At 45.5% G+C, this 15009-nt stretch overlaps 1 protein-coding gene and 1 long non-coding RNA gene across 4 annotated transcripts in view; one reads left to right on the forward strand and one right to left on the reverse strand.

Annotated features, from left to right (window-relative positions):
* Nucleotides 1-315: 315 nt before the first annotated feature.
* Nucleotides 316-1704, reverse strand: LOC308586305. Its single transcript, XR_014007781.1, has 2 exons — nucleotides 1551-1704; nucleotides 316-1348 (listed from the first exon to the last, which is right to left on the reverse strand). It is a non-coding gene; the product is annotated as an uncharacterized lncRNA (long non-coding RNA).
* A 182-nt stretch (nucleotides 1705-1886) lies between these two features.
* The window catches only part of ANO7 (anoctamin 7), a 38465-nt gene continuing 25342 nt past the window's right edge, over nucleotides 1887-15009 (forward strand). Inside the window, exons 1-5 of one of the 3 annotated variants that reach the window (XR_014007761.1) lie at nucleotides 1887-2618; nucleotides 7313-7578; nucleotides 10778-10853; nucleotides 12110-12270; nucleotides 13182-13289. Coding sequence is in view for 2 of the 3 variants with exons in the window: in XM_081192585.1 (XP_081048711.1) it covers nucleotides 7342-7578; nucleotides 10778-10853; nucleotides 12110-12270; nucleotides 13182-13289 (582 nt within the window). In the remaining variant the exon portion in view is untranslated. Of the gene's footprint in view, nucleotides 2619-5405; nucleotides 5542-7312; nucleotides 7579-10777; nucleotides 10854-12109; nucleotides 12271-13181; nucleotides 13290-15009 lie in introns of those variants that run through there. The other 2 variants (XM_081192585.1, XM_081192586.1) reach the window with 2 other exon arrangements.

A 15009-nucleotide genomic window follows, 5' to 3' on the forward strand; every position in this document is an offset into this window, starting at 1 on the left:
TATGCTTCTATTTGCCATTCTAGCCCTCTCATCTGCAGGCGTGCATTCTGATGGGATGCTGTTTAGCAGCATGACGTTTCCATTTGTTTACATGTACTTGAACTACTTGAGATTCCTGCATTGCAGGGGGTTTGATTAGATGACCCTCGGGGTCCCTTCCAAATCTATGATTCTATGAATACATTGCATTCCTCCTGCTGATTTATAAAGGCAGACTCCTTTATAGTGGCAAAACGAGCTGCACCACTTGTGTGTGAAATTCATATGGTGTTAATTTGTTGGGGATGAGGGAAGAATTAGCAATTCTATCAATGATCAAACTGTGACTATTATTGCCAACTAGTTGTTTTATTTATTACAATTAGTTATATTTCTCATGCGCCTTTCAAGATCTAAATCCTACCAAGGCAGCTTACAAGTAATATTCAAGTGCATACCTCAAAAACACAATAAACAATAATAATATATTAAAATACATCAGAATCCTTCCAGCAGGGCAGTAGATCACCGTGTGGTGAGGGGAGCAAATCTAGGGGTGGGGTGTTCTCCTGTCTCCCGTTCCTAGAAGCCTTCATGCAGGAAGAGTTGATGGTAGATTATCCTGGTGGGAAAAGGGGGCAAGAGAGTAGGGAAAGGGATCAGGGTGAGATAGTGCACAGTTTTATATCTCTTAACGCTAAGTTATTTAGGACTCTCCTTTGTCATTTAGGAGTAACCAACTAAATGTATGCATAAATTTGAAGCCAATGCCTTTTCTTAGGGACTGTTGGACATTACTTTAACTGTGCCTCATGAATATACCCGCAGTGGAGGTGAACGGTCCTCTATTTTGAACAAGTGTCCTGGAAGGCACCATATTGCGAAGTTATCTTTCAGCAACTCTTGAGAGGGCCCTCGGCAAATAGTCAGAATATATCGGTTTGAAATCGTCTTTTCAGAACAATTTTCTCCGAAGAACTGAGGGCAGTACATTGTAACAATATGGCTGAACAGTGAATTGAACCTGGGTCTTCTTGGTCGACCTAGTGCAATGCTGTATTCAACTTATCCCATGGCTCTCCTGCAGAGAGTGCCGAACTTTTCTTCAGGAAAGCAATTCCGCTCAAGCTAAGCAGAGTAATGTGTGGTGCTGTACTGGCCTTGAGTAAAGAGATTTCACTCCTGAGAACTTGGCACCACAGACATTGCAATCTTTATTGATCGGCTACCTAAGAGTTTTCTCTGCATGTTGAAGTGATTTCTAAATTGACCTCTCTGTTGTACCCCTGCAGCAGTATGCACTAGTCACGAGAAGGAATCAGAAAGCTGAAGAAAAGCCAATGGAACAGCTGGCATCTAGAGGAAAGAACTGGGAGGGGGGAGCAGTGTTAATGTTAATACCTTTCAAGTTTATCTTGGAAATAAAATGTTAGTTCAGTTGAGGACACAAACCACAGGGAAATGGAACCTATAGAAATGTAGAGTTTAAGGTAGACGTGAAAAAAGTTGATGCTCCACTATGTGTATGACTTGCGCCTAAATGTTACCCATCTTGATTGATCCCCGGGTACCTGTAGGTGTGAGGAATGCATATCCTGTAAAATTAAGTACTCTGGTTTTCCTGGTCCTTTCCTTGCCTGTGTTTTCCCCAGTTGCCTGAAGGTTTTCCTGTTGTCTGAAGACTGAGCTTAGAAGTTAGTTAGGTTTGTTGGTTTCAGAGCTGCTGAATGCCAAGCTTTCCATCACTCTCCAATTATGATCTCATAGGCGACGGCTTCAGAACTCTCACGTCAGCAGCAGCAGGTGAGGTTTTAACAACTCTCCGTAGGACAGATTGTTGTCTAGGCCCTCCCCAACCTGGAACCCTTCAAATGCTTTGGACTGCGGCTGCCCTCCACCACAGCTAATGGAGGAAAAGGCTATCAATGGTTACTAGTCATGAGGAATGTGTCCTACCTCTCCTATTGGAGACTGTTTGCCTCTGAATACTATTTGCTGGGAAATGACTCCAGAAGAGAGGCCTATTTTGCCTATGTCCAGCTTGGGGACCTCCCATAGGTAACTGATTAGTCACTGTAGGGAACAGGATGCTGGACTAGAGGCCTTTATTTACATCCAGTAGGGCTCTTATTAGGAAACGGGAGGCATCCAATGGAGTGAAGGAGCAGTAGTCCCTCCTCCCTTTTTTTCTTCCCACCTCCCCTTCCTTCCCATTGATCAGACAAAGACTCACTTGACATGCTAAAACCTGACAAAATGTGGCTGCTTACGTTTATGCTCGGTTCTACAGATCCACACCCTCTTACCAAACAAAGGCAAGGTCCGGTAAAATTATTAAACAGGAACGGTGTTGGGAACCTGCCTGCAAGTTTCAGATTCCTCCACCTTATGCATACACCCAGGAATCTCTTGGAGTGGATGGTGAACAGCAACAGAGTGGAAAAGTAGAGCAGTGGCATTTTACTGACTTCAAAACTCAAGGGAAGAAAGACCAGGAGGAGGAGGAGAATAACAGTACGTTTAGCATCCTTTGTATTTCCTTGGAATCTCACGGGATACGTGAAATGGAGCCACTATCTGATAGCAACTCAGCAGAGGGAGAGGGAGTATGGACACAGTAACTTCATCAACCTTACCAGGTATTTTACAAGCAAACCTTTCTGCATATAAATTGGAAAGCAATGCAAAGTAGTGTTTGGGCATCAGGGGTGTTTGGGAATTTTGAACTTTGATTGTCATACCATGACCAGATTCAAAGTCCCTCCCACCTTGCATTCACCCCAGCTGAACTGGGAAGCTCAGCTCCAGTCAAGCCTAGATCTTGCCTAGATTCCTTGTCTTATATGTCTGTTTTTTGCCATGATAGAATTTGACACCATCCACAGTCTGAAACAACTGGAGTGCAGCACGTAGCTTCATTACAATAGCTGCATCTGTCTAATGAAGTGTTGGTTCAACACCATCCACTAAAACAGGTAGCCAGTGTGAGCTCTGCAGGTATCATTGGACTACGGCTCCCATCATTGTGCCGTTGTAATGGGCTGGTGGGTGTTGTTGTCCTACAACATCTGCAGGGCACCACGTTGGCTATCCCTGCACTAAAACCCCAAGCAAGCAAGCAATGCCACAAACTGCAGAGTAAAACCTCAAACTCACTAACCTAATCTGCCTGGGATGGAGGAAGAAATCCTTCCAGAAACTCAAATCACAGGTCAGCCCAACCCAACTTTGAACTTGTGGCCACCACTGAAAGAAACTGCTGGGGTGCAAGTCCCCCTGATGTGTTAGCTGTGAAACACAAAGGCTTTTATGTATTGCAGTGGTAGGATGTTGCTTTATTTATTTCTCAGGTCCCTTTGGCATTGGGCTGAGCATATTTCCTGGTGGCGGGAGATGGGAGGGAGAAAGACTTGCAGCAGGACATCTTCTCACACGTTTCTCTGGATTTCATCTTTGAGTCTGATCTGTACTAGCCAGCGGCGTAGCGTGGGTTGTCAGCACCCGGGGCAAGGCAAGTAATTTGCGCCCCCTAACCCAGGGCAAGGCAAGTAATTTGCGCCCCCTAACCCCTAACCTGCCGCCGCTGCCAGCTTCTTCTTGCTGCTGCCTGGTCTGGTCTGGTGTGGTTCTCTCCCGCGCTCAGCGCTGCGCTGGGTGGCTGCTGCACTGTCCCTCCCCCAGATAGTGCCTCGCTCTCTCTCCGCCCTCCACAGTGGGCGGCGACCCAGCGGCTCGGATCGGATTCGCACAGCCAGCACTGCAGTGAGAAAGAGTGAGTGAGCCAGGTAGGGGCAGAGAGCTGCGAGTGCGAGCGCGCGCCCCCCAGATGTTGCACCCGGTGCGCCCGGCCCCCCCCTGCACCCCCCACGCTACGCCACTGGTACTAGCACTAGTTCTCCAGGGTTTCAGACGGGGGTATTTCCCAGCCCTAACTGGAGATGCTGGGATTGAACCTGGGAATGTTCTGCATAGAAAGCACGTATTCTACCACTCGGCGATGGCCTTTCCCCCACTTGCACTAGTGGACGTCTACATCAGAGAGGTGCATTCCATCACTAGTTCCAGTGCAGTACAATCCTGTGTTTGTCTAATGGGATGTAAGTGTTACTGCGTTCAATAGGACCTAACCCCCAGGTAACTGTGTATGGTAGATGTGACTAACCTGTAGCCCTCCATATGTTGGTGGATGACAACAACTAACATCCCTGGCCCTGGCATTGCTGGTTGGAGCCAATGGAGTACCAAAGCATCAGGAGCTCAGAGAACCACAGGTGAGCAGGATTGCAGTCCTGCTCCAGAGAAGTAAGAAGAAATACCTACTTTATTAATTTATATGGGATATTTCTAAACCTACCCGGACCCTGAGATCATCTTCTGGGGCCCTCCTTCGTGTGCCGCCTCCTTGAGAGGTCCAGAGGGTGGCAACACAAAAACAGGGCCCTCTTTGTAGTGGCTCCCCGTCTGTGGAATGCTCTCCCCAGGGAAGTTCGCCTGGCGCCTTCATTATACAACTTTAGGTAACAGGCAAAAATGTTCCTTTTTAACCAGGCCTTTGGTTGACCTGATCAACATCCCATACCCATTTAAAATGTGGCTCTTTGGGGGGGGGGTTATTATTGGGTTATTGCTTTTATTTTTATTTTATATACTGTGATCTTTTTATGTGAACTGCCCTGAGACCTCCAGATATAGGGCGGTATATAAATTCAAATAAGAATAAGAATAATTAAACAAAAAACAAAAAAAACTGTTAAACATTACCAAATACCATCCTGTTGTACAACTGCAATAAATAAAACAGTTAAAAACAAATTTCCAAAGAGAAATTGGATACTGTCCCCAAGACAATCTTCAGTTATTTATATTCAAATGGTTTGCATCGGTTGTGAAAAAGAGCTGGACATTGGTGCAGGATTCCATAATTAGGAAGCCTAGTGTAGAATTTGAAGTCCATTTAGGAAGTTTTTTTCCAAATGGTTGAAAGGCATTAATTAGTTCAGGTTTGCTATCAATTCACCATGCAGTGAATGCGGCTTTTTTTTTCTTGGAAGCTAACATTTTGTTTCTAATTTCACCCTCCAGTCAACACACAAACTGAAGTAATAGAGCCAATAACCACAACTAGCCTCTTGTCCTTTTCCTGAATCATTTCTGGTCAGACAGGTTTATACTGCTCATTTACCATAGTTACACAACCCCAGCTGAGCTGCCAGCTGGCAAATTCAGGAAGCTGTGAATTAAGGGTGAAGTTTGCTTTCACTTCCTATGTTTCTAATTCGGACCCTTGATTTGAATTTCAAAGCCAAGGTGTAAAAGAGCTCAAACACAAAATCTGCATGTCTGTTGTTGTTTTGAAAAGATATATTCAACATTTCAGTTATGTAAAATAGTCTGGCATGGTTTTGCTGCTGCGTATCACTCATTATATTGGATATGCACTAGGGCAGTTCAAGAAGAGAGTTTTACAGCCGTTGTCCTGGCCCTCCCTGCCGAACAAAGAACTCAAGCTCCCAGTTCAGTTTCTGCCAAAGTCTTCAATGCATAAATCAGATCGGTGCAGAGGTAAAGCACAGATTAATTACAAGGTGCAGGAGGCACACAAGAGTTATAGATACAGTATATGGCTAAGCAGATGCTAAGCCATTGATCCAACAAGCCACATGCCCCCCTGCACCTTACTTTTTGAAGGGCAGGGCGAGCACAGCATTTAGTGCAGCAAGCAATGGGAATCTCTGGAGTGAGCAAACAAGCGGGCACTCCTCCCTTTACACCTCAACTACTCCCTTGCCTATCCTCTCTCAGCTTGACCCTCCCCTCATAGCTTTGCCAAACCCCTCTGTGAAGTGGCTCTCCCCCTCCACTAAACAGCTCACCTGAGCCCAAACTGCTTGCTCACTTGCCTACCACTCTGCTATCATGCTAGAGTTGGCATGGACACCTACTGGTGGTCACGCAATTTGCAGCATGACAATAGCCTTTTTAATATGTATAGGAACATACATAGTACAGTGGTACCTCGGGTTACGAACTTAATTCGTTCCGGAGGTCCGTTCTTAACCCGAAACCGTTCTTAACCTGAGGTGCACTTTCGCTAATGGGACCTCCCACTGCCAGGACGCGATTTCCATTCTCATCCTGGGGCAAAGTTCGCAACCCAGAGCAACTACTTCTGGGTTAACAGTGTTTGTAACCCAAAGTGTTTGTAACCCGAGGTACGACTATTCTAAAATTATAGAGAAGAAGTTTGTAATCTCAGCAGAGGCATCCTGTGAGGGCTTCTGTGGTTAAAAGGCAGCCTTTCCCTTTTTTATTTCTCCCCTCACCCCCGCAACTAAGTCCCTCATGACAATGTCTGAGGAGAAAATTGTAGAGAGCAAAGGGAGTTCTGGGACCAGCCATAGCTTGGATAGACAGACATACCGGTAGTTCCTCTCATCTAATCCCATTTGATCTCCTATGCTCTCACGAGTTTAGAATTCCAGGATATTGGGCAGCATATGCAAACTAACAAACAAATAACCACATGGAAGAGCTATCCCCATGTGCATGTTGATAACTCTGGCCTTTACTGGCTGGAGGAACAAGAGGCTACATTAAGGGGTTTGGCTAGCTAGAGAGCCTTTCTCAGCTCTCCTTCCATTAACTTCCTTAAGTCAACTTTTCTTAGGTTCCAAGTCTAAGTGTTTAAAAGTTGTGGCTCAAATTAGAACACGAGTGTCAGTGAGTGCATATAAGGGTTAAAATTCCTTGTGGGAAAAGCCCTTCAAACTGCCTTTGGGCCTGCTCCCCAACATTTGAAAGTCAAATCCATAGGTATTTCCATTGTTTGCCTAGCAAAAGGAAATGTCAGTTCTGCTGCTTAGCAGGCTGCTTCAGTACATCTGGTGTGGTGTTGACTATTCTGGCAGTGAACTACACTGAGCCATTTCCTTCTTTCTGGCTACTCAGGTTGCATTCCTAAAAGGTGGAAGCTTTAAGCAAGTGAGCGGGTGTCTGTGGCTACTTTGACAACACTGGCTATTTTCAGACATGACTTGAAGGAGCTACGTCTACCTGCTTTTCTTGCAGGGCAGTCCTCCAACTGGAGTTGTGGCCACGTGTGCTTACCATACTCTTCCTTCCCCTTTCCCATATGACTTTACCAGGATGTTCTGCTACCTTTTTAAGCAGCTGGACTGGTTAGACAGGGAGCAGATTGCCAGCAGTAGTGGTTGCATTCAAGCTGTCTTCCTGAGGAGAAGGGGGTGGGTGGGAAATTTTCTTCTTGCAGCACACATGCTTGGACTCTTCTGTGCTTTCCTGCACACTCAGTTGTTGGCTCAATTCCTCCTAGACGGCTTGATGGTGGCATGAAAAATAAAGATGCAGCGGAGAAAGACCAAAGAGGATGACACTCTGATCACAGATGAGCAGGATCTCCAGGAGGCCGGTTATGGGAGCTTAAAGACCACAGAGGACTACATATATGAATTCATCACCTTGGGCCCCGAGAAAGTCTCAAAGCAGACCACATATGAAAGCTTTGCTGATAACTATGGGCAGAATATAGAGGATGCCAAGGGTGGGAGGCAACCCATGAGTTACCCTGAGGTCCCACGGGTAAGAAAAAATTACTTGTCTTTTTTAGGGTTGAGGAAGAACTGGCTACTTAGGTACATATTTTCTAGGCAGGGGTGGGAAAACTCAGGCCTGGGGCCAAAATCAGCCCTCTAATCCTCTCTGACTGGCCTTCAGAGGCAAGCAAGTAGAAATGTGCCAATCTCCACCCAAACCCCCTATTCCCAGGACTCAGGACTCACCCCTCACCAGCCCTGCCTTGAGTGTTTTTGCCTCACCATAAAGTTGTCCTTGGACTCAGATAATGTCTCTTATCCTTTGTACAGTAGACTACATTCCAGTCACACAAAAATTAGAAGTTCCTCCTACACACGCACCCCTTCCTATCTTCCAGGGCCAGTGAGAAGCGTGGCCCAGAAAGGAAGAGAGACTTAGGGAAAGTTCAAAGGGCCAGACAGAAAGGCACTGAAAACCACATGCTTTAAAGTTAGAGGCACATCTTCTACAGCAGGGATTCTCAAACCATTTTCCTCTGGGCCACACTTTCAGAATAAAAATTTGCTCACACCACATTTTTAAAGTGATAAGATACATTGGAAAACAAAAAGAAACAACTAGCAGTGCTTTTAAAGATCCATGCCCTGCAAATAAAAATAAAAATATTTCGATCCTATCCTATCCTATAGGATATGTTTAAATATTTCTTTGATTGCCTCTGAATCTTCCTGCCGCAATTGCCACCCTCTCCTGCCACACCAGTGTGGTGCACAACACTCTTTGAGAACCACTGTTCTAGACAGTATTGTTACAAAAGCCCGGCGCCTGCCTCCTCTCTCTGCCAAGCAGTGGCCAGAGCGCATGGGGTCACAGGCACACATACAGGGTCTGTGTCCCTTCAGAGAACAGAAGGCACAGTGGAGGCTGCCGTGCTTTAAGAAATAGGGTTTATTTGTCTATTAATACCTTCCATCTGCATGGAGGGCGTCCAGATCTTACAGCATGGCCCAGAGCATGGGCAGGCAAACTAGGGGCCGGATCCGGCCCAATCACCTTCTAACTCTGGCCCACAGACGGTTTGGAAATCAGCGTCTTTTTACATGAGTAGAATGTCCTTTTATTTAAAATGCATCTCTGGGTTATTTGTGGGGCCTGCCTGGTGTTTTTACATGAGTAGAATATGTGCTTTTATTTAAAATGCATCTCTGAGTTATTTGTGGGGCATAGGAATTCGTTCATTCCCCCCCCAAAAAAAATATATATAGTCCGGCCCCCCACAAGGTCTGAGGGACAGTGGAGCGGCCCCCTGCTGAAAAAGTTTGCTGGCCCCTGGCCCAGAGCATTGCAGGCAGTCCTTCCTTCACCCTCACCAAGATGAATATCCCCTTTCTTCCTCTTTCTTTTCCCCAGAAGCCACTTGCCCTCCCCCAGAACAGTTACCCTGGCAACCTTCCAACTCTCCAGTCTCTTGTCACACCTGGGACAAGGAGTTGTTGACCCTCAATTGCTGTCTGCTGTAATGCTAACAGCTCTGCTCTTCCCTCAGCCAGCCAGACTGGTTTGCATAAGGCTGTCCAGGAATCCCCCTGCAGTTTCGTATTCTCCCTTCATATCACAAAGAACCCCAAATCCTAGCATTTATTAATTTCTAGGGTTTAGAGGAGTCCCCCCCCCCCATTTCTATAACAGTATAATTCTATAGAGCCCTATTGTGGAGGAGGTGAGCAGGGATGGGGAGGAAGGTGTTTTTGCCCTCACACTTGAACTGTTGGGAGAAGAAAGGTACAGTGGTACCTCTGGTTAAGAACTTAATTCGTTCTGGAGGTCCATTCTTAACCTGAAACTGTTCTTAACCTGAGGTACCACTTCAGCTAATGGGGCCTCCCACTGCTGCTGCACGATTTCTGTTCTCATCCTTAAAGCAAAATTCTTAACCCGAGGTACCACTGTATTGAGGCGGAACAACCCAGCCCTCCACCAGCCAGCATTGTGATATCAGACCTGACATGAGAAACCTCTGTTCTCTAGCAACAAGACCTAGATTGATTTACACCCCACTTTATGTGAGTGGGATTCCACTCATGCAAAGGGACTTCCTCTTCTCCCCCTTGAAACCCCTTGTGTCTCACAAAAGGCTGCTCTAGTAACAGTTCCCAAACCCTCACGAGCAGATTTTGAGGGGCACTGGGGCGGGGGGAAGGACAAAAAAATGAATTTCTGCCAAGCAAGTAGAAATCTGTTCTGCTCATGCACGCAGCTTTGAATACAACTCATGGTTACTGTATATGACTTGTATATTATTCAAACTAGCTTGTCCTTATTGAGGAAGGAAGGGGAATAGGCAGATTTGGATGTAGTAGTGCAAGGTGGTAAAACTGGGCATGAGAAAAGCTAAATGGTAGTTGGGTCAGCCCTACTGTGCAACAAAGTGATGCTGGTGGCTTTAGGAAGTGGAGTTTAGGGGAGCAGATGAAGGTATGCTAGTATTTGGTGTCTCATGGAGGGAGACTTTTTCAAGTGCTAGCAGGTGATGGTGCCATTTGGTGCTCTGTTTCAGATGCAACAATGGCTCAAGCCAACATTGATAGGTTGTTTCATCCCTCTTCTAACTCTGCAAAGTGAGACGTTCAGCTACAGGACCCTCTTTGAGGTTATGGTAACAGTTGTGGAGGGCTGAGGAGAGCCACTGATTGTATTAGCACATAAATGATAAGCCATGAAACTTGCATGCAGCCTAATTGTTTCTACTTCATGTGAGTGGGCAAACAATCTATAATAGCTTAAGGTTGTTTCCCAATCCAGGATTGTGGTTTGTTTCTTCTAGGCAAGACAGGATTCATAAGCCAACAGCAAACCTTGGCTGACAGCAAGGCTAACCATCTTGGCTTGTTAGAGAGAACAAGCCGTGATTCCAGGATTTTCCTTTCTAGATGATTTACCCACTTGCCTGAAGGGTATAGTGAAACAGATTAGGAGTGGTCAGACGGTGTAGTGTGCAGCCCATGCAAAGCACAGTATATTAAGCCAAGGTTCTTGCTTTGGCATTATGGGCAAACACTGCCATACTGAGAGATTCAGCACTCAAGGCTGGAGCAGCAAATTCCTGCTTCTTGTATTTTGGTGATGATGTGGACTGACCAAAAATGATGGCACCATTCTAATCTCATTTAGACAGCTAGTACTGCTGGACTGAGAAATATGACCCTATCTACCTTTTCATTCATTACTAACATTTTGTTTACAGAGGAATAAACAAGCGCCATTAAGCCATGCTGTAAAGAGCACTGCGAACCTCTTCAGTGATGAGACAGCCAGGATAGGTAAGAGAACACAGTTCATCACTAAATGCACAAGCTGGGTAAAGATTTCTGAGATCCGCAGGACTTCCCTTTTGAAAGGATATCATAGAAGCATAGAATTGCAGAGTTGAAAGGACCCGAGGGTCATTTAGTTCAACCCCCTGCAATGTAGGAAGCTGAACACGTAGTTCCCCATCCAATTTGAAACCATACCAGAACCTACTTAGCTTTACCAATGTGCTAGCAGTTTTATTGCTGCACCACTAGGATGTGGTCCTTCTTGACAGAATGCTGCCTCAGTTCCTTTCCATTGCTCTGAGAACTCTGCAATTGTCTTTTAGACACGTTTTACAAGTTTTATTCTTTTTGCAGATTTTAACTTTAAGTACGTTATTCAGGTTTTAATTTTTTGTAGCAAGTGCATATAAAGCCCCCAAAAGTTCAGGAACACAGTGACTAGAAAATTGATTTGTGCATGAGTTCCTACTCCTAATTACTGAAGTATTACTTTTCTCAACATAGTCAAAGTAGATGTTGCAAGGAAAAAACCAAATTTTCTCTTTTCTGTTCTGTTCTTAGAACCATATATGATATTGAAAGGCTGATGTTTTGTAATGTCGATCCATCTTCACAACTTTTCTTTAAAAAATCAGTTAAAAACAAAACAAAAAAGTGATTTTCTGGGCATTTACGTGCTGTAATTGGACAACAGGAAAAGGTGATAGGTAGTGCAGCAAGAGCAAGTCCCCAGGCTGTTCCTATCTTTCCTGTAGCACCCCAGTGTCATCTAGGATCACGGACGCGGACTTATAAAAAATATTGGGGGGGCCCGGGAAAGCTCATGAATAATAAATAAGCTCATGAATATGCAAATAAAGTGGCGCCGCCTCCTCGTGAGCGAATAGGGGAGAGCGTGCTGCGCCTATTAATCAGCTCCGGAGCGGAAATTGGGTGGAGCTTTTGCTCGGGAGGGAGGGCAGGAGGCATGCAGCCCGACCCTGTGCATTTTGGGCTGGGGGAGGGGCGGCGATGGCGCTCTGCTGGAGGGGCGCCGAAGATTATTGGGGGGGCGGAGCCCCCCCAAACGAATTTTTGAGGGGGCTCGGGCCCCCTCAAGCCCCATGGAGTCGGCGCCTATGTCTAGGATTCCCCTATTTCCACTCCATGCTGTTTCCCATTCTTAGGATGTGACAGATGTTTAGAGTGACTAATTGCCTTCCTACTTGGCTTACTGCTGATGTAATATTTGCAGTGTGTTTGTGTGTGCTTTGTCTCAGACTTTATTCTGGTATGGGAATCAGATTACCAGAATTTGGAAGGACAAGGTGATGTGGCTGAGAAATCAAATCGAAGGCAGAAGAGATCGCTTGAAATACATAGTGTGTGGCGAGAGAATTTTCTGAAGAAACTCCAGAAGAAAGGGATTAGAATGGAAAAGGTAACCGGACTCTTCTGTTCTAGTATTTTGTGGTTTTTGTTTTGGTTAAGTGCTGGTAGCGGGGTGGGGGGTGAGAGAGACTTCTTGTTTTAGCTTTTTATTGATTGTTACTGATGTATCTGCCCTCCTCTTATTTAACCCTTTAAAAGTTCCACTGCTCAAAATTGTACCTGAAGAGTAGAGGGCAAAACAAACTCAACTGTAAGCTCAGCTCCAGTTCCCCTCATCAACAGAGTCCCACTGGTCAAAACTGTGGCATTGTTTGATTACTCACAAGGTTAAAAATTAAAGCATAACAATACGGGTGGGTCAATCTACATCCTTTCTGCAAACAGAGGTCCCAATACCAGCATTTTGTGTATTTATTTTATAGAATTATTTACATCCTGCCTTTTTTGTAGTCCAAAACATATGGTGGGCACCAGATTGGGGAAGACTACACTAATGCAATGACATGGTTTCAGACATTTTTTCCCTACTGCATCACTGGTTTATGAATGTGTCTCTCAGTACTGTGGATATGACTATACCTTTATGGCAGCCTTTCTCAACCTGTGGGTTCCCAGATGTTGTTGGACTACAACTCCCATCACCCCTAGCTAGCAAGGCCAGAGCTCAGGGATGATGGGAGTTGTAGTCCAACAACATCTGGGGACTCACAGGTTGTGAACCGCTGCTTTATGGGATCAAATCTAGCAAACTCACTTTTGGGAAAGGAAAAGTTGAGATTAATTTCAGCACAGTATAGCTGTATAAAAGTAATGGAAACAGCTGCCCTGTGATGCAGAGGGACAGCCACATACATTTGTCCTCAGCTGTAGACGATTGCTTGAGTGCCTCATTAAAAAAATACTTGTCTTGCAAGGAAACTCCATGCAGCTGGCTGATCCCATCTCCTTTTTCCTTTCTAGCACGTTGCCCAGAATGCAAGGAAGCTGGTGCACTTTATATTGCTGAGCGCTCCTTGGAGTGTGCTCTGTTATTATGCTGAAGACCTCAGGCTGAGGGTTCCCTTGCAGGTGAGAATGTTATGGAGCTTAAATGCCAGTAGGTCAAACTTTGTTCTCTGCTTAGGTTGTAAGTTTCGGGGTTGCAATGCTTCTGAAAACCAGTTGCTGGAAACCACAGGAGGGGAGAGTGTTCTTGTGCGTGACTTCCCACAGGCATCTGGTCGGTCACTGTGCAAACAGTATGCTGTACTAGCTAAGCCAGGTCCCTGCAGTGCTTGTCAGAAGCCCAGTCCTGTTCTTGGCATGACAGCGTAAGTCCAGCAACTCTCTTAGCCAATCTCTTGCAGAAGCTGGCTTGACTTGTTTTTTAGGTCTTGCTGAATCCACTAATCAAACCCCACATTTACTAATACCAGAAATTATGGGGAGAACCTGGCAACCAATAATTTTAGGAGAAAGTTTCCACCTGCAAACCCATAACAATGCAAACAGCAAATGGGGTGGTAAGATTGTTGTTCCTAGACTGTGTCTTATCAGACTGCAGGTGGAGGTGGGGGGTTGCATATTTAAATGCTACCCCATTAAAAAGGTTTTCCGAGGGCAGCCCAGAAGGGTTGAACGCCATGAGAGAGGCAGGACATCTCCTTCTTTTAAAATCTAAGGGCTTATCCACACTTAAATTTTGCCCAGTTCTTTCCAGGCTGTGCTTTAAATATCCACCTCTGAGTGTGTTCAAGGAGAGGTGTGGCTTTCCCTGCTAAAACCTGCTCTTTTAGGCCGGAAGGTTTGAGGCCTAGTTCTCCAACTGTCACTCCTCATTGGAGTGACACTCCTCCAACTGTCACTTCCTTATTGAGAATGCCTGCCGGAAGGAGAAAACGAGGTGCAAAGAGCCAGAAGACCATTATTGAGACTCACAATTCCTCTAAAACAAAGAATCGGCAGAGAGCCAACACCATCTGCCCTGGCTCAGAAACAGAGCGGGTTGAGGAAACCGAGAAATTGGAGCAAATAGAACAAACAGTGAGTAACAACGTTGGGGGAACCTCACCCCCCCTTAAGGAGGATCTCAATGACCCGACCCTCCTCCTCCCTGAGAAAGCTAATCCGTCCAAGAGGGCAAGAACAGGAGCAGGAGGGATTCCTCCCACTCCTAACGCTGACCCACCCATGCCTCTAGAAGGCAGAGGAGCCTGCTTTCAACCAATTCGGGATACGCACCCCTACCAAGAGATTTGCATGTTGTCTGCAGATACTATGGTTCTGGTTCTCCAAAGACTGGATGAAATCCTCACCAGAATAGTTAACATTGAGAAACAATTGGATACTAGTTCCTCCCCTTTAAATGCCCAAGGGATGATAAGAAATGACTCTGTTAACAACTCACCAACTCAAACTATGGATGAAGTGAGGTCCTGTCAAGTCTTGCAAACGAACCAGATAATGCTTGAGATTCACCGATACACTCATAGGTGGATGAACCGCAGACAAATTACTATGTCCTTGTCTCAGCTCTTGAATTACCATTACCGAAATGTAGATCTAGAAAATTTCCACTTCCTGCCTACCTTGAGAAACACCATGCGCCTATTTATGACCTTTAGGTCATCAACCCTCCCATCTCGACTCATGGAGATAAAGGATACTCTATGGTGGTCCCACTCTCTCCGCCCAGTGAGGGTATTTAAAGACGAAACAAGGAGGCAATTGGTCCCTTGCATAGAGTCAAAGCTAATGCGGATAAAGGAAACCAAGCTCAACACTAGAAATACTAATTGCCCGAAGGAAG

The sequence above is a fragment of the Podarcis bocagei genome, assembly GCF_964188305.1.
Source record: "Podarcis bocagei genome assembly, chromosome: 4".
Lineage (NCBI taxonomy): Eukaryota > Metazoa > Chordata > Lepidosauria > Squamata > Lacertidae > Podarcis > Podarcis bocagei.